The following is a 24,826-nucleotide window of genomic DNA, read 5'->3' on the forward strand; positions in this document are numbered from 1 at the left end:
AGCCGCCCCCAGGAATGTTCGCATAACTGTGCTGCTGCAGATGCCCAGACACTGGCTGGGTGCCAGCCTGCCCCAGGAAAAGTTCGTGGGATTGTGTAGCTGCAGCCTTTCAGGGATTATGGTAAATCACAACACACATCTGGTGCCAGGCTTCACCACGTCTAACATCCTTGTTCCAACATCAGCAAACATGGCTGTTCTCCAGAGTCTGCTAGGACCTTTGCCTGTAGGGAGGCCTCACATCCTCTACCAAATGTCATCTCAGCAGGGGAACTGCCTTTACCCATGTGACCTGACAACCCCTCGGACCTCGTTGTCTGCTCCTGGGGATCTGTGCTTCCTACCAGAGCTCTGCCAGATATCAAGCTGTGGAATTTCAGCCTCTACACTCCCTCTATTTATAGACTCTTAATGGTATCCAAACCCTCTCCTTTCTCCTTTCTCCCTTTCTTGTTAATGGGTGTTTCCACTCATTCTCTGTTTCTCCAGCTGCTTTCAGGCCAAGTGCCTGTCCTATACTTCCCCCAGCAACACCCCCCCCCATCCTCTGTCCATAAGCAAAAACAGCTCCCTACCCTCCACAGCTTCTGTCTCCTCTAGTTCACCTCTCCACACTGCGTACCTGCTGAGTTCTGTGGTTCAAGTTACGCAGATTTCTGAGTTAGTCCTCAGATCAATTTTCTAGATTGCAAGATGGTTTGGTGTTGATCTGGCTGCGTTTCAGGGACGAGAGATGCAAAAAACTTCCATGCTGCTCTGCCATCTTGGCCTTTCCCTGAAAAGATATTCTTAATTTTACTATATGAAAATTTATCAGTCTTTCTCTGTGGCTTTTGCTTTATATCATGTTTTATAATCTTTTTCATAGCCCAAATTTCATTTTCTTTTCCAAATGAATACGCAATTTTCACCAGCACTATTCAGTGAAAAGACTTTCCTTTTCCTAGTATTTCCTTTGGCATAGCTACAGTGTTCATGTATGTGTGGGTCTGGTTCCAGGTTTCTAATTTATTTCATTCCATCTACTCTGCATGTGCCTATGCCAGGGCCAATGCCATAGCCAAATTACTGTAGCTTTAAAATAAACCTTCATAGGGGTGCCTGGGTGGCTCAGCTGGTTAAGTGTCCAACACTTGGTTTTGGCTCAGGTCATGATATCACAGTTTGTGGGTTTGAGCCCTGTGTCCAGCTCTGTGCTGACAGTGTGGAACCTGCTTGGGATTCTGTCTCTCCCTGTCTCTCTGACCCTCCCCTACTTATTCTCTATCCCTTTTTCTCTCAAAATAAATAAACATTTAAAATAAAATAAAATAGGGGCTCCCGGGTGGCTCAGCGGTTAAGCATCTGGTTCTTAATTTTGGCTAGGTCATGATCTTATGGTTCGTGAGTTTGAGCCCCACCTCGGGCTCCACACTGACAGTAGGGAGCCTGCTTGAAACTCTCTCTCTCCTTCTCTGCCCCTCTCTCTTTCTCTCTCTCCCTCAAAATAAATAAAACTTTAAAAAATAATAAAATAGGGGCACCTGGGTGGCTCAGTCGGTTAAGTGGCCGACTTCAGCTCAGGTCACGATCTCGCGGTCCGTGAGTTCGAGCCCTGCGTCGGGTTCTGGGCTGATGGCTCAGAGCCTGGAGCCTGTTTCTGATTCTGTGTCTCCCTCTCTCTCTGCCCCTCCCCCATTCATGCTCTGTCTCTCTCTGTCTCAAAAATAAAAATAAAACGTTAAAAAAAAATAAAAAATAATAATAAAATAAAATGAAATAAACCCTGATATTTTGAGTGATTTCACCCACTTTGTTCTTCTTCAGTAATTTTCTTGACTATTCTTAGTGTTTTGCATTTCGATCTAAGTTTTATAATCAGTTGGTGAATTCCATAAAACACACACACACACACACACACACACACACAAAACCCTATTGGGATTTTTTTACTGAGATACTTTCTAGCTGGAAAGCATACCATATTTAGCATATTGGGTTTTTCAATCCAGAAACATGGCTTCTCTCTCCATTTGTTTGGGTCTTCTTCAAAATCTCTCCAATTTTATACTTTCTCTCAAAGAAGATTTGCCCCTCTTCTGTTAGATTTATTTCTAGGTAATTATAGTTTTGTTTTTAATTTTATAGTAAATGATATCTTTAAATTCGCTTTCTGCTGTTGGTGATACATAGAAATATAATTAATTTTTGTCTGTTGAGTTTGTATCTAGCAACACTGCAAAACTCTTATTAATATTCATAATCTGTACATTTTTTGGTGTTTTTTTCCTACCATAATCATAATGACAGTATTTTATTCTTTTCTTTTATTTCCTATCATTTGAATGATTGTCTTACCGTGGTGGCTAGTCCCACAGTTCAATGGAATAGCAGTACATTTCTTCCATTCTAAGTAGATAGGATTTCCTAGTTATCCTACTGGTATTGATTTTTAGCAAAATTTCACTGTGGTCAGAGAATATGCTCAATACATTTTCAAACATATGAAATTGGTTGAGACTTGTTTTATGGTCAGCAAAAGGTAAGTTTACATAAATGCTTTACTTGTGCCTGAAAGAGTGTGTGCTCTCAGTTAATGTGGGCATTTTCCTATACATATTCATTAGGTCAAAATCATGTGTTCAAAACTTGAGTATTCTTACTGAATTTTGGTTTGCTCATTTGGTCAATTACTGAAAGAGGTGTGTTAAAAATCTTACCCTTGATTGGCATTTGTCTATTTCCACAGAGTTTTTTTTCTATATGGAACAATCCACATTTAAAATTGCTATATATTACTGGCAAAATAAAGCTTTTATCATTATGAAACAACCTTTTTATCTCACGGTATGACTTTTACCTTGAAGCTTAATTGTCTGATATTCAGATTTCCTTTGTTTAGCATTTACATATTATATCTTTTCCAACCTTTTAATTTTATTTTTTTTTAATTTACATCCAAATTAGTTAGCATATAGGGAAACAATGATTTCAGCAGTAGATTCTTTAGTGCCCCTTACCCATTTAGCCCATCACCCCTCCCACAACCCTCCAGTCACCCTCTGTTTGTTCTCCATATTTATGAGTCTCTTCTGTTTTGTTCCTCTCCCTGTTTTTATACTATGTTTGTTTCCCTTCCCTTATGTTCATCTTTTTTGTATCTTAAAGTCCTCATATGAGTGAAGTCATATGATTTTTCTCTTTCTCTGACTGACTAATTTCACTTAGCATAATACCCTCCAGTTCCATCCACATAGTTGTAAATGGCAAGATTTCATTCTTTTTGATTGCTGAGTAATACACCATTGTATATATATACCACATCTTCTTTATCCATTCATATATCAATGGACATTTTAGCTCTTTCCATACTTCGGCTATTGTTGATAGTGCTGCTATAAACATGGGGGTGCATGTGTCCCTTCGAAACAGCACACCTGTATCCCTTGGATAAATGCCTAGTAGTGCAATTGCTGGGTCATAGGGTAGTTCTATTTTTAGCTTTTTGAGGAAACTCCATACTGTTTTCCAGAGTGGCTGCACCAGCTTGCATTCCCATCTTTTCCAAACTTTTGATTTAACTATCTTGTATCTGTATGTTTTTAATGTGGCCTTTGTGAACAGCATTCATTTAAATATTTTAAAAATCCAATCCACAATATTTATCTTTTAACTTGAGTCTTTTGTTTTCTATGGTCTCATTAAGATAGAGCTAGGTAAAGATTGTGTATCCTAATAGGGAACCGTTTGGTTTCTTAAATATGTGTATTGGTTTCTTTCATCAGTTCTAGAATAATCTCAGCCACTACCTCTTCAAATATTGTTCAGATTTCCACATTGCTTACACTTTCACCTTTATTTTTATTTTTTGACTTTTTGTGCTTTGTTATGCATAGCCTTTTTAAATGTTTCCCAATTTATCAATTCTCTTTTCTTCTGTGTCTAATCATCTGATAAACCCATCTATGGAGGTCTTGATTTTGACTATTGTCATTTTTAGTTCTGGGATTTTTATTGGGTTCTTTTTCATATCTACTGCCTAATTTTTATTTTCTAGTATCCTTCCTCAAATTCTCAAACTTGTCTTTTGTAACTTAACATAACAAACATGATTGCCTTAGGGTCTGTGTCTATAATTCTTATAGTGGGTGTGGGCCCCTGGTTATTTATTTATTTTGGCCGGGGGACAGGTACCCATGATCTCTAATTTCCATGTACACATTTTAAACTGAGCGCTCAAAATTGTATTTGAAAGAAAAAAGTAGGGGTAGTTTGAAGCCTAGGATACCAGTATAATGCTTTAGAGAGGATTTATTTTTGCTTCTGCCATTTTCTGTGGGTGTTCCAGCACTTATTTGGTGGGTAAAATTAGGATCTTTCTGTTTCTAGAATAGTTGTTCCTTTAGTATCTATATGGGTCCAGATGAGACTAAGCTAGTGGCCTTCATTCTATTTGCCCTCTTTTAGCCTAGGGATTCAAAACATTTTTTATACAACAGGGATGTGCCCATTTTGAATGTTATTCACCTGGAAGACAACTAGTCATGGAAGTACTCATATGGGCAGTTGGGCACAGATAAGACATCTCGACATTTACACATAATTCTCTTTTTAATAGCTGGAAAGCCCTCTCTCTTTAATAGCTGGAGAGCCCTCTCTCTTCTATTCAAAGAAGCACATCTGCTAGTATATCATTATCTGAGTAACATTGCATCTCAATTACTTAAAAAATAACTTTTAAATTGATACTTCAACTCTTATGAATGTCTGTATTGGCTCACCTCACAAATGATGTAATTAAAATGATGATTTATGACAGTGAGATGGACTATGAGGATGCCGATAGCTGTTGTTCTATGACATTTCTAGATTATTTATGAGGTGGGTCAAATTAATTTCCAGTTATGGGCCAAAGAAACATGTATCAAACAAGTAAAAGAGATAAAATAGATTACTAATGAATTATGCATTTCTAGACAGCCTTTAAACAATATGCTGATAGACTGACAGGTAATGATTATCATTATTTTTTGTAAGTCCAGGCTCTTTTCTCATTTCATTCTCAGCGGAATAGATAAAATTACTCTGTACTGTTAACTCCCAGGAATTCCCTCAGTCCCTGTAACAGGGAGAGTCCATATTACAGGACTTTCTCCTGGTAGGTGACAATTTTCAAGTCACATCTTGCCTTTCTTTTTCTTTCTTTCTTTCTTTCTTTCTTTCTTCTTTCTTTTTGACAATCCAAATCTAAGTGAAATTTGAATGTATAAAGTAGCTACATTTTATAACGATATCTGAATAATGTGGATTTGATGTCCCTTGGGTTGTAAGAAGGAAGCGATTATTAACTTTTTGTATAAGGTTGGGCAGGGGAAAACGGATTTGGGTAGAATGTCATAATTTATGACTTTTGGAAATTGAAAGATAGCATGAAGGTCTTGGGTGCCTGGTAAGATAACAGGGTGTCAAAAGCTTGAACAAAGTTTATTGATTATGAAACTACAATTTTGAGCATGGCTAGTTATCCCTCTATTGTTCCTAAAAGTCAGGTAGAAACAGTTGCCCCTGGGAGGCCTCAGGAAGTTAAAGATTATCACACCTTCTTTCTCTGGAGGGCTTTCTTGAGGGTGAGGAGAAATGAAGAACCTGGTTTTCTCCCATCCTCTGAGCGTGAAGAACTGGAGGCTGTGGGACAAGCTAGGGATTATGGGGTAACTGCTGTGTCAGGAGCAGCTGCAAGTCAATCTCATTGGGATTCAGTTACCTGTTAATCCCTAAAATAGGTCCTTTCTAACAGAATGACTCCAAGAGGAGCGTACTTTATAGTATGCTTTACAAGAGACAGTATTTCCATTTCTCTCTGCATATATTTATATATTTACTTATACCAATAAATCAGTATTATTGGGAAGAATAAAAGTTTATAAAAAAATTTAGCAGAGATTAATTAATACAATATTTGCTCTGTTGTTTTCGTCATTCTCCTATGGTTGAAATAGAATATTATCTCACTTTGACGAACGCAGCTTGCTCAATAATTGTTTATTCATTTCACCAGGGCCTTTACACTTGCAGCTATTTCCTGGAATGCCTCTGTCTTTGTATGGCTAGCTCTCAGTGTTCAGTTTTCAGCTCAAACACGATATCCCTAGGTTTATCACTCGGCATAAAAGAGGTGCCCCCTCCATCGTTCTCTAAACATCTTCCTGCTTATTTCCTTTATTACCTTTACTATTATATGAAGTTTACTATTTTTTGAAACCTGGTTTATTTATTTACTTATTTCATTAGCAAGTAAATACTAGTGGAAGTGAATGGGGAAGAAAGTTGATGGACTCAAGATATAATTTTGAGGTAGAATGGCCAGGATTTGTTGGTAAATTGGGCATACTGTCTGCATTTGTTGGGGAATGAGAGCAGAGTTCAGAAATCAAAGAAGACTCCCAGGTTTCTAGCTTGAGTAACTGTTGGAACCATTTACTGAATATGAAAGAATGTGGGGGGGGGGGCGATAGCAGCTAAGACATCTTTTGGGATAAGTTGGAGATATGAGTATTGAGTTAGGTAACTAAATAGGGATATTAAGTATGTAGTTTGATACATAAATCTGGAACACAGAGGGCAAGGCTAGGCTAGAAAAATAAGTTTGGAGGCATCTGTACATAAGCATGAAGGTGATATTGAAAATCATGTGAAGGGATAACTCACCTTGTGGAAGAGGAATGGCTAGGAAGATGGCTGAGAAAGAGAATAATAGCATGTGTATTTCATTCCTATTTACATAAAATTTGTAAAATGCACAAAACTACATATTTTATAAGAATACATATAAATAAAATGATAGAAAAACATTATAGTAGTTTTCTAGAGTCTAAAAGTAGTAGGGGATGAATAGAAAAGAAAAAAATATTGAAATCAAATATGAATTGACTTTATACTTTGTAATGTGGTATAAAGTTAAGAGTGTGGTTAACTCAAACCTCTCTATGGTAGCTCTAGCAGAATTTTTAAAGGAAGAAAAAGGAAAGATCATCTAGCATTGAACCCTGGGTCACTTCATCTACAAGAGAAGAGCTGGGAAAAAATAGTGTGAAGAAGTAGCCAATGAAATAAAGGGTGAGTTCAAAATTACAAAGATCAAGAAAGATATTTTCAAAGGGAGAGCATGTCAATTGCATCAATACTGCTGAAAATGCAGAAAACTGTCCATTGAACCTGCCCCTTGGTTAGTGCAAGGCATTGGTGACCTTGACAAGAGCAGTTATCAGTGGAGTGATGGGGACTGAAGGCAGCCTGTGACTGAGGCAGGCCCTCTCACTGAAGAGAGAATAAGGGCTGAAGATGTGAAGATGATGAATAAATACAGTATGTCCTAGAAACAGGGAGGTAGTTGAAGTGGGATGCAAGGTCAAGGCAGGTTTGTTTTTTGAACATGAGAGAGAATACAGGAAGTTATAGCATTAATTCGTGGCAATGGTCCAATAAACTGATGATAGAGGGAGAGGGATGGAAAATTTAAGGAGCAATGTCTTTATGGGGCACCTGGGTGGCTCAGTCAGTTAGGCATCTGACTTCAGCTCAGGTCATGATCTCACGGTTCATGAGTTCGAGCCCGGCGTCGGGCTCTGTGTTGACAGCTCAGAGCCTGGAACCTGCTCCAGGTTTTATGTCTCCCTCTCTCTCTGTTCTTCTCCCATTCATGCTCTGTCTCTCTCTGTCTCTCAAAAATAAATAAAAATGTTTAAAAATTTAAAGAAAGGAGCAATATCTTTGGGAGGATATGGAATCCAGCATATTAGTAGAAGAACTGATTTTTTTCCCTTTATTTTTCTTAGGGAACAGAGTCAGCTTGTGTTGTTGTTGTTGTTGTTAATTGTAGTGTATTGCCAAGGTTATTGTACATGCAGATTGTTTTAAGAATCAAGAAGTTCTAAAAGACATTCAACATAAACAATAATCACTCTCTACCTTCATCATTTCCAGCTCCAGGTATATGTCTATGTCTCTAAATAACATGCCAGTACTGTTATTTCTTGTTTCTTTTAGTTTACGGTTTTAGGTAATGACTCCCCACTATCAGAAAGGAGGATTAATGTGTTTTCATCTCTTTATTCTTTTAACATTACATCATAATTTTGGTTAGGTCCATATTCAATATTTTATTTATTATAATTGACTATTCAAATGTAATAATGATTATTTTTCCTTTCCTGAGAAATACAACTATTTTTTTTCTTGGTTTAATAGTTGTCTTGTTTTCCTTTGCTGAATTTTCTAAGACTTATCAGAAATTCAATTTCCAAATTCTCCTCCAATAATCTAAATCTCTTCTGAATATATTCCAGGCTCTAAAGATTTTATATTCTGGAAGAAATACCTCCTGGGGCCTCTGATTTGCTTCATTCTGTAATGGTTGTTCTATATGCTAAGGGCAAGCTATCATACGTTCATCTAGAGAATTCTCCATGTCTCTGTTGCCTGTGTTGGAGACTATTTTCTGAAGCCCATGCCTTCCTTTTCTTGGTTTACTCCCTAGTTTTGGTGGATCACTTTCTCTGGGGGTTTTCTGAAAAAGGATAGATGGGAAGCAAGTTTTTTTGAGAACTTGCCCATGAGAAAATATTTTTATTCTATCCTTACACTTGATTTGGCTGGGTATAGAATTTTAAGCTGGAAATAATTTTCTCTCAACAATTTGAAGACATCAGTCAACTGCTCTCTACCCTCCAGTGTTGTGGTTGAGAAGTAGTATAGATTCCTAATCCTCTGCATGTGGCTCATTTACTTTTTCTCTCTGGAGACTCTTCTCTTTGCTCCCCATGTTCTAACATTTCTCAATGATGTGACTTATTCTGTCCTGTGTTCCCAGTTGTTCTGGTCACTTGGTAGGCTTTTATTCTGAAAACTCATGTCTGCTGGTTCTAAGATATTTTCTTAAATTTATTTGCTTAATGGTTTCTTCTACTTTGTTTTCCAAAATCATTGAGATGTTGGACATAATGGACTGTATTTCTAATTTTATTAACTTTTGTCTCATATTTTCTTCTCTTTGCTCTACTTTCTGGAAGACTTCTAGAGCCAAATCTTCCCACTTTACTACCAAGCCTCTTCTAAGAAATTTCCTAGTAATCTCCCAGGCTTGGAGATATCCTAAATTAGAATTTTCAGTCTTTACTTAGGATAATGAGGATATTTAGATTGATATAAATCAAAAGTTACTATCAATTTTGGCAACAAGCTGTTGAGATTTGGGACAGATGAAAGAGAAAACTATTGCATTGTTCAGTTGGCTCATGGCAGGACATCAAGTTATGACTTGAACAGAAAGTAAACAAAATAGAAACAAAAACAAAACACAAATATCAACAAGAAGAAAGCAGGTCAATATTATTATAGACAAAGTTCAAGGTAAAAAAAAAACTACCTCTACATAAAATAAAAAAACTTCTTTCACATGGATAAAAGTTTGTATCTGAAAATGAAAATATATAATGTCAATGATTAACTCAAAGGTATTTACATTATAATTTCATTAAGTAATGAAATAAATGAACTGGCCATTGTTTACCAAATTTCAATTATTGCATAACACCTTCGTAATATAATTAATATTTTATTTCAAATTGAGGTACATTTTATTTAAATAAAAATATGTTTATATTATAGTTTCAAACGGAAAATCAGTTTCATTGATGAGTAGAAGGGAAACATAGAAGTTGTAGCAGAATTCTATACCTATAGATGAACTTTCACCAAAGACTTTCCCTCTATTTTACAAAAGGATATACATTTTCTTTTTTACAAAAAGATATTAGCAAGTGTTACAAAGGTGTAAAATATATATTTGCACCAAAAAAAAAAAAAAAAGAAAAAAAAAGAAAAAGACTCTTTCTTACTAAATGGGTAAGGCTGGAAGAAAATAAAAAGTGAGATAATGATCAATGTTAACTAATCACCTTCAATCACCGGGGTACGAACATTGGTATACATCACACCCTTGCAGAAACTCTGAATTAGATTTCAAGTCAGGAAATGGGTGGGGGGGGGGGGGGGGGGGGGGAGAACCCAACAAAACACAAAACTAACCTAAAGAAAATAAGAAGAAATGAACCAAAAAAAGCACATAAAAAAAAAAAACAACAGAAAAAAGTTGATATATGAAGCCATAATTCCATTTCTAGAAAATTCAAGTTGTCATCGGATGATGCAAGGTGAGCTGGGCTCCTCCCCCAACAAACTCCTAGTGATGATCACCTTTCCTCTGTTCCCAGTAACAGGCTTACCAGAAGTCATAGGAAATTTAAAAAGTGTCAAAGTAAGTCTGAGAGGGCTAGAACAACCAGTTACAGTTTTTTTTTTTAAATTTTTTTTTAATGTGTATTTATTTATTTTGAGAGAGAGAGAGAAAGCCAGAGCATGTGAAAGCAAGGGAGGAGCAGAGAGAAAGGGAGGGAGAATCCCTATGTGGGGCTTGATCCCACAAACCATGAGATCAAGACCTGGGCCAAAATCAAGAGTCTGACACTTAACTGACTGAGACACGCAGGTGCCCTTCCAACTTAAAAATTACTTTCATGAGTCCTATAAGACCAATATGTAATATTCCCAGCGAACAAGGCAGAGGTGACTCATTGAGCTTAGAAACCTAGAAAGAGGGGGCTAGATGGGTATCAAAGCAGAGTGCCAACCTAGGCAGGAGCAATCAAAATATCCCTGGAACACATTGCAGGTAGGGTGCCAGGAAACAGGGATTTGCACACATGACTCCTTATATGGAGAGTCTTGATCTTCCTGAAGTAGACAGACATTGAATAGAAATGGGAATAAAGAATAAAATTTAAAATGTTCCTCTCTTAGTGACACAGTACAACCAGAGACTATATCCGGTCCAGACTGAAACTAAACCTAAGAAACTCTCTTGGGAGTGGCAGTCAAAGTCAGCTGAAATTCTGAAAATGCGGCATAATGCTGTGAATTATGCAGAAGATTTAATTTGTAATCTAAGTTTCACACCTTCCAATAGTTCTGTTGCAGGCAAAGTATAATGAAAAAAGGAACAAGAGATATAAAAAGGTAGGAAAGCATATATCCTATTAAAACTTTAAACCATATTCTCAGTAAATATTTTTGTAACTGTGTTCATGAGTTGTCTCTACGCTTTAAAGGTTCAGTGAGCAATGATGCCCATTAGAATTAAATGAAAACTTTTTACATGAAAGACAATTCTAGAAAAGTTATATTACTGTGTTGAGTACATCTGATATATCTCTAATTTTTAAAAATGATGTTTTCATGAATTTTTTTTCAAAGCTATGCTTCTGATAATATTTTGTTTGTTTGTTTTTGTTTTGTTTTATTTTTTATTTTTTTAAATTATATCCAAATTAGTTACCATATAGTGCAACAATGATTTCATGAGTAGATTCCTTAGTGCCTCTCACCCATTTAGCCCACCCCCCCCACAACCCCCCAGTAACCCTCTGTTTGTTCTCCATATTTATGAGTCTCTTCTGTTTTGTCTCCCTCCCTGTTTTTATATTATTTTTGTTTCCATTCCATTATGTTCATCTGCTTTGTCTCTTAAAGTCCTCATATGAGTGAAGTCATATGATTTTTGTCTTTCTCTAATTCACTTAGCATAATACCTTCCAGTTCCATCCACATAGTTGTAAATGGCAAGATTTCATTGTTTTTGATTGCCAAGTAATACTCCATTGTATATATATATGCCACATCTTCTTTATCCATTCATCCATCGATGGACATTTGGGCTCTTTCCATACTTTGTCTATTGTTGATAGTGCTGCTATAAACATGGGGGTGCATGTGTCCCTTCGAAGCAGCACACCTATATCCCTTGGATAAATGCCTAGTAGTGCAATTTCTGGGTTGTAAGGTAGTGTTTTTTTAGTTTTTTTGAGGAACCTCCATACTGTTTTCCAGAGTGGCTGCACCAGCTTGCATTCCCACATGAAAATTTTTAAATAGAATTAATAGTACATGGCATTTATGGGCACCTGGGTGGCTCAGTCTGTTAAGCATCCGACTTTGGCTCAGGGCATGATTTCGTGGTTCATGGGTTCAAGCCCTGTGTCGGGCTCTATGCTGACAGCTCAGAACCTGGAGCCTGCTTTGGATTCTGTGTCTCCCTCTCTCTCTCTGCCTCTCCTGCACTCACACTCTCTCTGTCTTTCTCTCTCTCAAGAGTAAACATTTAAAAAAAAAATTAAAAAAATAGTACATGGCATTTTAATATTTTAACTAGATTATCCCATTCTGCTTTGCCAGTGATTGATTTGGAAGCGTCATATGATCTGATATAGCTCAATGAGATGTGAAGAGAGGTTTGCTAAGGTCTTCTGGGAAAGTTCTTACTCACATCTCAGGGGAGAGTTTCTGGAAAGAAGAGTTCCCCTCTTTCACTGAAAGTGAAAGACTCAAAGTCTGGCATGGCTGCTGCCATCTTGTCCCCCCTGAAGATGAAACCTACACAAAGAAAAGGTGTTGGTTCACAGCCTTCTTGGTACTTTCCCCGGTGTAATCTGAAACCCACCCCCAAACGTAGAGGGCAGGGAGGAACCCAAGAGCTAGGTAGGCCACTGTGGGTTTGTAGGTAGCTGTTTTAATAAGCAAAGGGAACTTATGTATGAGGCTTATCTTGAGTTGTGGCAAGACTAATGGATCCCCACACCCAACTTCCAAATCTTAAAAGTTTGTGAAGAGGTCCTAACTGGGCTCAGTCACGTGTACTCCGCGATGTTTTCAGCACATCATCATCTCAAGGCTATGTCCTTGGAGCAATCTCTAGGGACAGGAAAGACATTCCAAGGACAGGGGAGGGGATTAGGAGCCTCCGAATACACTGGTCTAGCTCATGGGTCAAGCAGTGGTCACATCTTTTTGATGAAGTTCAAAACCAAAAGGGCAGAACCAAGGGCAGAACCAAGAAGAGAAGCAGAACTACAACAGTGAGGTTGGAATCTGTTCTATTTGTGGGCTTCCAGTTATGCAAGTCCATCAGAGTTCTGTATCTAAGATGGCTCACTCACAAGGCTGAGAACTGAAGCTAGGTGTCAGCTGGGAGAGCAACCAGGGCTGCTGACTACAATGCCTGTGTGTGTGGCCTCTCTGGCGTGACTGTCTTAGGGTAGTCAAACTTCTTTTTTTTAAGTTTATTTATTTATTTTGAGAGAGAGCAAGCAAGCAGGGGAGGGGCAGAGAGAGAGAGAGAGAGAGAGAGAGAGAGATGGAGAGAGAGAATCCCAAGCAGGCTCCACATTGTCAGCAAAGAGACTGATGCAGGGCTTGAACTCATGAACCATGAGATCATGACCTGAGTCAAAGTCAGACGCTTAACCAACTGAGCCACCCAGGTGCCCCAGGGTGGTCGAACTACTTACATGGTGGCTGGCTTACCACAGAACAAGTGTCTCAAGAAACCACAGGGAAGAAGCATGAGCTTTTCTGACATAGCTTCAGCTGCCACTGTTCTCAGAGTCTATTGGTTATCAGCGAGGCATAAGGCCAGCCAATATTAAAGGGGAGGGTATTTCGACTCTCCTGTGGCAAATTCATACTATAGGGGGGCATATGGAATGGGAGATATTGTTACAACACTATTAGGAAAATAAATTTTGCCCCAACTTTTATTTATATTATTTATTTATTTATTTATTTATTTAGCACAAGTGAGGAAGAGGGACAGAGAGAAGGAGAGAGAGAGAGAGAGAGAGAGAGAGAGAGAGAGAGAGAGAATCTTAAGCAGACTCCATGCTCAGTGCAGAGTCTGATACAGGACTCAATCCCATGATCCCACAGAGATCATGACATGGGCCTTAGTCAAGTTGGACACTCAACTGACTAAGTGACCAAGGCACCACATTTATTATTATATTTTTAATTATTTTTAATCACTGTGCAGGGCCAGGCACCATTTCCTGAGAAATATTAATAATGATGCAGAAAATAAGTCCCACAATGTGCCTGCAAAATTGTTAAGTCGAATGCCCCTAAGCATCAATTTTCTCTTCTATGAACAGAAGTAATAATAGGACCCTACGTTGCAGGACTGCTTTGATTGTTAAAAGAATTAATGCAGAAAGTGCTTAGAAACATTTCTGGATTGTAACACGCATCAACAGGTGGTTGTTGGAAGGGATTAAAACAGACCATTTATTAAAAGTCTACCAACTTGGATTTTAAAACATTAAACTGTGTGGTGGAAACAGGAGATATGCTCAAAGTAAAAAGGAAACAAAACTATCCAAAATAAAATGAGAAACATACATCAGGCAAATAGTAACCAACTAGCATAGAAATATCAATACTGAAAAAAAGAGTTTAAAATGATAAGCAGCAGTAGGAATATAGAGTGATGTCATTCCATGATGTGATGTTACTCTATGATCTATGAAGAAACCATAAACTTATGTTCACTGAAGCACTGTGTATAATAGCAAAAGATGCCCTTCTTCAAGAAACTGTATAAATAAAACATTTTATATTTCTGCAGTGGAATACTAAGTTTAAAAGATTGCTAAGGAAATGTGCTAAATTCATGTGATAGGAGTACTATTAAGTTAAAAATATCATGGCCAGATCTCAAAAACAGTTTAGTTATAGAACAGTAAAGGTTTAAAATTTTAAACCCATTGTTTTTGCATATCAGTATACAAAGCAAAAAATACACAGGTAAACTGAAAGGATACACAGCAAAAATAATGATAGTTTCTGGGAAGATGGGGAAGAAAATGCCTCTCCAGTATTAGTAATTTGTTATTTCTTTTAGTTTATGAAGGATATGCAGCAAGTGCATCAAAATGTTAGCATTTTCTAGGAAATGATAGTGATTGTTAGTAAATGTTCCTGTCGTTTTCTGTCAAACTGATGACAACACTAAGAATACTACTTTCACACTAAACTTTGTGTTGTTTGCCTTTTAATTGTGGGAAGCCTAAACAAATGGGATAGGTGGTTCATTGCTTTCTGAAACCATTGCCTTACCTTTTGATTTCTGAATTTCTTTTATTCTGTCCTTCTAACTTCGAAGTAACTGCTGTTTTCACTTTTTCATCAAGTATTTTATTTTTTTTAAAGTTCATTTACTTATTTTTGAGAGAGTCAGAGACTCAGAGCGTGAGTGGGAGACCGTCAGAAAGAGGAGAAAGAGAATCACAAGCAGACAGAACCCAATGTGGAGCTTGAAGCCATGAAACGATGAGATTATGACCTAAACTGAAACCGAGTCAAATGCTTGACTGAACCACCCAGGTGCCCCTCATCAAGAATTTTAGTAATTTCTGAACCATGAGTTGACACAGGGAGGTGACACTGAGGTATAAAGAGTTCTGGTGAGCTTTTTGGAGTGTTTTGATTGTAGTTCAAGGATCATGCTCTCTCATTTAAATTTTCGTATTTTAAATGCATGAGTCAAATTCATAAATCACAAAATAACATAAGCAGTGTTACCCAGGGGTTTGACAGAGGCTAACTCTTACAAGCTTGGCTTTGCAAGTCCTGGACTTTTGACTTCTGGACATCATCCAGTGTTTTTCTTTCGTGATTAACTGTCATCTGGTTTCAAGGAATACAAAGCAGAAGAGAGAAGAGATAAAACTGTGGTTCACATGTAATTTTATATCAGTTCGTGCTTTTCTGTCATCACCTCATACTAAAACAATATGCCTTTAACGTGAACATGCATATATTATCAATGCAAAAAAACTTGGGAGAACCTAAATGTAAATAATAAAGATTCCAAAATCACCTGTAACTGTGGACACCTTCCACACTACACTTTAAAAGAGAGTTCTTGAGTGTACCCGTTTAGAAGAGAAAGGAAATTGCAGAGACCTCCACATGACTTTTAAAGTGTTGGCATTATGGATAATTATTATTTCATTGTCTATACTTTGCTTCGATTTCCAAAATTCCTATATGGAAAATGTAATCTGGAAGAAATTTTATTTTATTTTATTTTATTTTATTTTATTTTATTTTTTAACGTTTGTTTATTTTTTGATATAGAGAGAGACAGAGCATGAACAGGGGAGGGGCAGAGAGAGAGGGAGACACAGAATCCGAAACAGGCTCCAGGCTCTGAGCCATCAGCACAGAGCCCCACGCGGGGCTCGAACTCACGGACCGGGAGATCATGACCTGAGCCGAAGTCGGACGCTTGACCGACTGAGCCACCCAGGCGCCCCCTGGAAGAAATTTTAAAAGATTCCAAAGAGAGAACATGTAATGAGTGATTATATGATAAATAAATCTTTCTAGAATGTCATCAACCAACACTGACTCATTCACCAGCTAATACTCTCGCCCTCCCTCTGCCTCAAACAGCGATCAAGCTGTTTCAAAGAGGTTTCAACGTAAACTTGCTTCCCCATAATTCCCTTCTCCCTAGTTTCCAATGAATCCGAGGGCTTCCAGGGTCCGCGCAACAACACGGAAGGTAAGCCCGCCCCTCTCTCTTTACTGGCCATTCACGATTGGTCCCACCCCACCCCCTCGGCTTGATTGGACAAGAGCGAGGCGCCGTGGGAGGGATGTGTTCAGACAGCGGGCGTGGAGGCGTGGCCTCAACCGCCCCCAAATTCTACCCAGGCTCCCGGTGCACCATGTACCGCGTCGTCCGACTCCTCGCGCGCTCGCGTCGCCTCGTGCGGCCTCCCGGCTCAGCCTCAGCTCCCGGCCTCGGAGGCGTGCCGGTCCTCCCACTGCGGGCCCTGAACGCCGCTGGAATGGTGAGCGCTGGCCGCCCGAGCCCCGGCCTCCCCGCGGTGACCTTCAGCCCTCCGGCTCGCCGGCCCGGCAGGCGGGAGGGATTCCCGCGGCGTCCCGGCCGACCCCGGCCTGGGCCGCGCGCCCGCGTGGCGGGCTTCCGGGCCTCGTAGCGCCGCCTCCTCCCCGGGTGAGCGCGTGGGCAGGGGCTGCAGCAGCCGGCGAGGGTCCCTGGGGTGTTCCGTAGGGGCCCACCCCAGCCGCGCGTTCTGCGGCGATCCAGCCGGTGCGGAGGCCCCCACCCTGGGGCGCTGCCCTGGGGACTGTGCCGGGGTGGGAGGCGGGGGACGAGGGCCGCTGCCGCCCCTGCCCCTGAGCAGGCCCAGTGTCGATCGTCGCCCCGGACCTGCGGCCTTTTATCACCACTGGGCGGTGAACAACTTTCAGGCCTTGGGGTGGGGTTGAAGGTTCTTGGGAACTTCAAAGATTTTACTTTTCACGAAGTTGCCAATTTTGGTAGGCTGACGATGGTTTTCCCCACTTTTGTAAAACCTTGAAATTTGTTGAGGGGGACAGAGTGTCCTTAAGTATGTTAGGGAAGATTGGATGGGATCGAACTGTAGCTGAGTCAGTATTTTTTAATTCAGAAAGACCAAAGGAAGGTAAAGGTCCAAGTTCAAGTCCTTTGCTTTTTCGAGTGTCACCTTCAGTAATTTGGGCTTTGACGAGCATTTTAAATACATAGGCACACACGTATTGGTAGGAGGAGTTTGGAGAATAAGTGGTAGTTTAGTAAGAGTTACAGTTCTGCACAAGTTCACCGTGCTGTAGTATGAGCTCTGCAGTCAGAGATGGGATTTCAAATCCTACTCTGCTGCTCAAAGTTCAGATTTGGGGCAACTTGTCTTTGTGCCTCAGTGTCTGCATGTAAAATGGAAATAATTACAGGTACCCAGCAAGATTGCCCATGTGAAAGTACTTTGACAGTGTTTGGCAAGTAGTAGGTGCTCATTAAATAAATGCCTCCATCTAGCATATTTCAAAGGCCCAAGACATGTTCTGAACTGTGAACTTTAAGATAATTTCATCGCATTACTGTACTTGAAACTACAAAATCAGGGGTGCTTCATATTCCTGCAGTTTCCTGCTCTAATAATTTTAGTGCATTTAGAGCCTTTAAAACATTTATGTATTTTTTACTGAGTGTTTTGTAAAAAGGGAATTGGCGGCTGGAGAACTGAGTCTGTCCTGTTATAAATATTGAAAAAATAGCACTGCCTTGCTTTTTTAGTGTTGTAATGTTAGCTAAGATCAAATGGAGATAGGATTCCCCCCTCCCCCGTAATTCCAAATCTATCTTTTGCCCTGTAATCTCAGTTCAAAATCTTTGTGTTGATTTTATTAAAAGCTTTTTTTTTTATTGCTACTGTTGAGAATTTACATAACCATAAATGCCCTAAGTTACCTTGTATCCAAATGAGCCATAAATGTTCATCCACTAGGAAGATAGCATTTATTGAATGCAGGCTGTGCATCTGAGTCCTGTGAAAAAGACAGTCACTACAAGCATAAGATAATGCATTTATTGAACACCTGCTATGTATCAGGCCCTTTGAAAAAGACAGTTGCTACAAGCATAGAGTTTAGAGACTACTGGGGGTGTTTAAATAAGAAAAGAAATGATACACAGTTAATTACAATGTGATAAATACTGCCTAGGAGAAATAGCACAGTGAGAGTGAGAACATGTAGTGGAGACCAGCTTTGACAGTGCCTTGCTGGCATGGTGGATGGAAAGCCCCACATCTTTTAAAGTTTCTTTTCTGTATTTCCTTAATGGTCTGCAGGATGGCCATGAAGACTGGAAACAGATTATATCTTCTATATTACAATGTAATATCAATAAAACATTTATTGTATATTTGCCAGTATTGCAAGACTTTGTGGTCACCCTATATTTTAAGTTGAGCCAGAGTTTTCCTGAAAGAAACTTAAAACCCAAACGCTGTGAAGTCAAACTTTGGATTTTTATCTTTGGAGGTTGTCCTTTTACATGAGAAATGATTTGGGTTTTCTTGAACACTGAATATTCTTTTAAACCACCTGAAACTGAGAATCTGAAAGACATTTCTTTAGAAAGTGCCATGGTTTAGTTAATGGTTATCTTACACATGCATGTGCAGGGGGACATCTTAGAGGCTCAAGGCCTGTATTTATTGACTTTTCTGGTTTAGACTGGCATGCAAATTTTGAGACCATTTCGTCAATTTCTGAGGTTCCTGGAGTTAGTGGCTGCTAACAGTACATGGTATTTCTGTGTCTTAATGGCAATAAGCCTGCAGAGAACAGGACCATTACCCTTCATGCTTCTCCAGAAGGGGGGGCTGATTTTAAATGAGCACAAGCCTCACAGGAACCATTGGGAAGTCACACTTTGTGTCTGCCTCATGCTCAGCTGGTTAAACTCTTTATTTTATTTATTTATTTATTTTTAATTTTTTTTAACGTTTTATTTATTTTTTTTTGAGACAGGGAGAGACAGAGAATGAACAGGGGAGGGTCAGAGAGAGGGAGACAGAATCTGAAACAGGCTCCAGGCTCTGAGCTGTCAGCACAGAGCCGACACGGGGCTCAAACTCACAGACCAAGAGATCATGACCTCAGCCGAAGTTGGCCGCTTAACTGACTGAGCCACCCAGGCACCCCTGGTTAAACTCTTTAAGCCATGGTGTTAAATACCTGAAGTGATAAACTGCCTTCTGCTAGAAACTCTCTGAATTATGGCATATGAAGGCATGGTTTTCAGAAATGCTACTTTTTTGTAACAGTGGATTATATGAATCAAAAACTTCTATTTAAGAGATGCCATTCATCACTTCATCCTCAAAAGCACTGATAATTTTCAATTATTTGAGGATGAGCGTTCTCTTCATGCCCAGGCCACTGGGAAGAGATGATGTATGTGATAATGTGGAAGATTTTGAAAACCACACGAGTGCTTTTCAGACCTCAAGTGGACTCATAGGTAGATGGTGGAATCAGTGTAGTGGGTAGCTACCAGTATTATTGTTATTATTATTATTATTATTAATATTTTAATAGAATTGCGTAGAATAGAAAATACGGGTGTATAACATACTGTTTCATGAAATTTTTGTTTCAGCCTTGTGTGCGTGTATGCACGTGTTTATGTATGTACCGGATCACTGTCGGAAGGTTTTTTCTGTGGGTTATTATTGTAAAGAACATTTGAAAGAATGTTTGAAGAGACGTGGCAGTTACCTGGTTCGTTGTTCCTCTATCCATATATATATATATGTACTTATCTGACTGATGCTAACTCCACATAAGTGTAGCCTCCCCTACAGTTTTTCTGTAATTCCTGGTGCCTTTCAAAGTGTTTTACAGCATTGCTTCAGTTTCTGTTCAACAAATGTATGCAACCTATATATTTCCTGGGGTTAAATGAAGAGATAACTGTTTGGCTTTTTGGAATGGTTTGTTACTAGCTAGCTAAGCTGCTGCAGACGGTGTTTATTGTTGCAACTTTGGGATGTTTATTTTTATTATAGGGACAGTAAGCATATTTTTGGAAGTTTTTGCTGAGATTATGATTTGGGCCATGATTGACTTCTGTACTTTTTTAATGATCACTGTCAGAATCCTAGAATTTGATTAGGTTGTTGTTTCTTGATTTGGAATACAAAAATTGTTAAGGTTTAAGCTGAAGAACGTGGTAAAATGTATTCGTCTAGATCTTTGAAGTAACTTTTAATAGATCTGAGTTTCATCAGAGCAACCAGTTATTTAGGGGGCAAAGATACTGCTGTCTTATGATGAGAATTTAATAATTTTGAAGCAGAAAGTGGTGTAAATTTAAGGGGTTGAACCTGATTTCACAAGTGACTGATGGAAACCATTCTCCTTTTAGAGCTGGCATCTTGTTGCTATCTCCTAACAAGGTGATGAGAAGAAGAACACTGAGTTTATGTGTTGAGTGCCCCTGCTGTCATTGCTAGTGTCATCCGGTCAAAGTATACTTTAACATACGTGAAGATTTATTTAGGCTACCTAAAACAGAGATCATAATGCAAAATATTTTCATTAGTGCTTCGGAGATACAGAGCCCCAGGTGCTTTGGGTCTACAGGGTAGGAAGCAAGTTATAGTGATGTATAGTGGTGTCAGTGTAACCAAGCTCTGTTAGAGAAAAGTCGAACCACACATGTCCACCTCCTTTTATTCTTCGGGGTTAGGGGCACAACTCAAGGCTCCGTTGTGGCCAGTCTGGAGTTACTCCCTCTATTTCTTGGCTTATGGAAGTAGTAATAAAAAAGTAGTAAATCCAAACAGCTTTTGGGTTTTGACAGTCCAGGCTTTGAGGGTTTCAGGTCTTTCCCCTTGCTAACTGGGTGATCTCCTGAGATTATTTAATCTCTCCAAATCTCCAGTTCCTCTGAGGTGCAGATGCCATAGCACAGTCTCCTAGAGTGATTATAAAAGTCTCATAAAGTGATGCTCGAGAAGAGTTTGCTGCATAGCATACTGAATGCTGAGGTGTGATTATTTTTATTATCTGCTGCTTCTTATTGGCTTAAGCCAGTCCTCCACAGACTTTTAGACAATAGAAGAAAATGTACCTCATTGGTGATACTACTATATGTCTACATAGATACAATGATACTTTTCTGTTTCTGCAATCCAAAAGGCTTTATAACATATAAAGGGTTTTGTAAATCTGTCTAGTCCCAGGGTATAACTACAAATTAGGTTTTTCTTTTTCAGAGGACTGTTAGTAAAACAGAATTACTTGGCTAGGAATTTTTAAATGTTTTGAATCATCTGACCATGTTTATTTCATAATTAATGCACACTGATTAAAGCTCTGAGTATCTCTCTGGAGTCTCCTTGCTATAAAGTGTCATGTAAATTCCAACTTTTTATTATTTTACAGTAAGTCTTTTTTATAGTATTCTAAAATATTTGTTGAGCAGTTGTTAATTTTTTATTAGTATAAATATATATATTTTTATTTTTTATTAGTATAAGTTGATGTACTTGATAGAATCTTGGAGTCTCCATAATAGGGACTTGGGATCATGGGTTCTTATTCTGGGTAGTGGATTGGCTTCAAGATACAAACTCTCTAAAATCATATGTAAGATTTTGCATACAGTATATGTATTTGTGTTCATTTTTCTAGAGAAAGGATCCATAGCTTTCCTCATATTCTCAAAGGGTTCCATTGCCCTGAAAAGGTTAAGAACTGACCTAGCCCATCCTCCCTTGTCTGTACGTTTAATTTATGGATGGGAAAAGTTGACTTGTTGAAGGTGACACAGCTACTAAGTGGGGGGCTGTCTTGACTGCAAAGCCTGGGCTGTTCATATTGCACTCATCTATCTCTCATGCCTGGTATTTGTAGACCATGGCAGAGCTCTGCTTCAGTATGTAACATTTACAACCTTTAAAGTATCATTTTCAGGCCATTTTCTAAAGTTTCCTGTAAAATAAAGATTAACCCAAGTACTGCACATTGAATTGGTCAAAGCTTTTCCTACAGGAGATATACTTCTGAACTGGAAAAGGTTATTATTTTTGCTTCAGAGTCTTTCTTTAACTTCAGCATAGCATGTGAATTCTACAGTCTGTCTTTAAAATCTGCAGTATTTGAAAATGATATCTGATAAGAGGTTAATGTCCAAAATATATAAAGAAGTTACACAACTTAACACCAAAAAGCCCAAATAATCTGATTGAAAATGGGCAGAAGACCTGAATAGACATTTGTCCAAAGAAGATGTATAAATGGCCAACAGAGACATGAAAGGATGCTCAACATCACTAATTTTCAAGGAACTCCAAATCAAAACCACAATTATGTTGTATCACCTTACACCTGTCAGAATGGTTAGCATCAAAAAGACAAATAACAAGTGTTGGTGAGGATGTAGAGAAAGAGGAACCCTTGTGCACTTTTGATGGGAATGCAAACTGGTGTGGCCACTGTAGAAGACAGTACGGAGAATCCTCAAAAAATTAAAAATAAGGATACCATAAGATCCAGTAATTCCACTGCTGGGTATTTACCCAAAGGAAATAAAAAAAATTCAAAAAGATAGATACACCCTCGTGTTTATCGTAGCACTACTTACAACAGCCAAGATATGGAAACAGCCCAAATGTCCATTGATAGACCAATGGATAAACAAGATGTGATATATATACACAGTGGAATATTACTCAGCCATAGAAAAAAAATGAGATCTTGACGTTTGCAACATGGATGGACCTAGAGGGTACTATTCTAAGTGAAATAAGTCAGAGAAAGACAAATACCATATGATTTCACGTCTATGTGGAATTTTTAAAACAAAGGAATAAACACAGAGCAGAATCAGACCCATAAATACAGAGCACCAACTGCTGGTTGCCAAAGAGGTGGGGGATGGGGGAGGTGGGCAAAATGGGTGAAGGTACAGGTTTTCAGGTATGGAATGAATAAATCACCAGAATAAAAGGTACGGCATAAGGCAATAGTCCATGGTATTGTAACAGTGTTGTGTGGTGATAGAGGGTAGCTGTACTGTGGCGGGCACAGCATGGACATGGAGTTGTGGAGTCATCATGTTGGACACCTGGAACTAATGTGACATTGTGGGTGTCAACTGTATCCAAATTGAAAAAAAAAAAATGACAAAAAAATTCTCAAGAAAAGAACTGGGTGGTAGAATGAGAATCCAATGGGATTTTTTGGTCTTTATGGTACTTACTAAGGTTTCTTTCCCCTTACAGCTGACAAGGTGTTATTGCTTTGATACTCGGTTTCTTTTTAAGCTATAATAGCGTCTTATTTTTCTCTTTAGGCAAGCCAAAATTCCTTTCGGATAGAGTTTGATACTTTTGGTGAACTCAAGGTCCCAAATGATAAGTATTATGGCGCCCAGACTGTGAGATCCACGATGAACTTTAAAATTGGAGGTGTGACGGAGCGCATGCCAGTAAGTGGTTTTGTGGAAGTATTGGCTTTATTCAAATGAGTCACTTTATAAATAAATATTTTACAGAGTTAAAACATGAAGTTATTATGTAACTGGCTTTGTGAATAGTAAGATATTTCTCTTTAAAATATCAAAGAGCTTTTTGAACTTTAATACTATTATTTTGAGCTGTGACTTTGAATATTTTAGAGTTTTATTTGATAGAACTCAGTGACTTGTCTTTTTATTCTTGCTGGGATTATTCAGATTTTTACTAGAATTTTACAGTTTAAACATTTTTAGTTTCAATACTTAATTTTTTAACCTGGTTTAAAAGAAAACATTTTTCTTCAATATTATATTTTCTATCTTTCTTGGTTGCAGTTTCTAGGAAAGCATACACAAATACATAAAAATATTCTTCTTAACCATATCTGGCATATAATAGGTAATACATAAGTACATGTTCATTGCTACACGAATGATTGATTAGAAAACTTTCTACCGTGTTTCGTTAAATTTAAGATGACGTCAGTTAGAAGATACACCGTTATGTAGCCCCAGAAGAGAAAGGCTGTCAGAGCTGTGACGTGTCATTGATGTGCCTTGGTTTCAGAGATGTCAGAGTGTGAAAAGAACTGAAGGAGTAGATTACCTGTGCTGCTGGAGCCCATCTGCACTGTGAGCACTAGTCGGTGCCACAGTGCAGGGTAGGATAGGAGCCTAGGAGTAGCCAGCCTTCCTCCGGTGAGATATGGTTTAATAGCTGTCTTCGAAGTACACTTCTATCATACAATAATTTTAACTTCCATATGGAACTTCAACCCATTCCTAAGCCTTTACGACTGAATCTTTGACAGGCTTATACGATTTTACAAGTGGCTGCAGTTGACTCTTCTTTGAGGAAAATCTTTTTTTGTCATTGTCACTGACCGCTGTCTTGGTGATGAGGTAAACTCGGGTCAGGCGACGTGGTTAGGCGACAGAGGGTAGCAGCTGATCCTAAAATATCCTCATCTAGTTCAACTCTTGGGAGTAAGGAGGTCAGTCCTAATCAGCGTTGGTAGGAGCAAGCATGTCACTTCTTCACGGTCCTGCTTCAGGCGGCGAGGGATGGGGTTCTGGGGGGTGTGATTGCCGCTG

The 24,826-nt window shown here is 38.7% G+C and overlaps 1 protein-coding gene across 1 annotated transcript in view; it reads left to right on the forward strand.

Moving 5' to 3' along the window:
• The first annotated feature begins 16,571 nt into the window (after positions 1-16,571).
• The window catches only part of FH (fumarate hydratase), a 30,728-nt gene continuing 22,473 nt past the window's right edge, over positions 16,572-24,826 (forward strand). Inside the window, exons 1-2 of the mRNA XM_049633862.1 lie at positions 16,572-16,727; positions 23,570-23,704. Coding sequence (XP_049489819.1) covers positions 16,602-16,727; positions 23,570-23,704 — 261 coding nt within the window. The 5' untranslated portion in view covers positions 16,572-16,601. The remainder of the gene's footprint in view (positions 16,728-23,569; positions 23,705-24,826) is intronic.

Source organism: Panthera uncia, chromosome F1 (assembly GCF_023721935.1).
Source record: "Panthera uncia isolate 11264 chromosome F1, Puncia_PCG_1.0, whole genome shotgun sequence".
In the NCBI taxonomy this organism is placed as follows: Eukaryota; Metazoa; Chordata; class Mammalia; order Carnivora; family Felidae; genus Panthera; species Panthera uncia.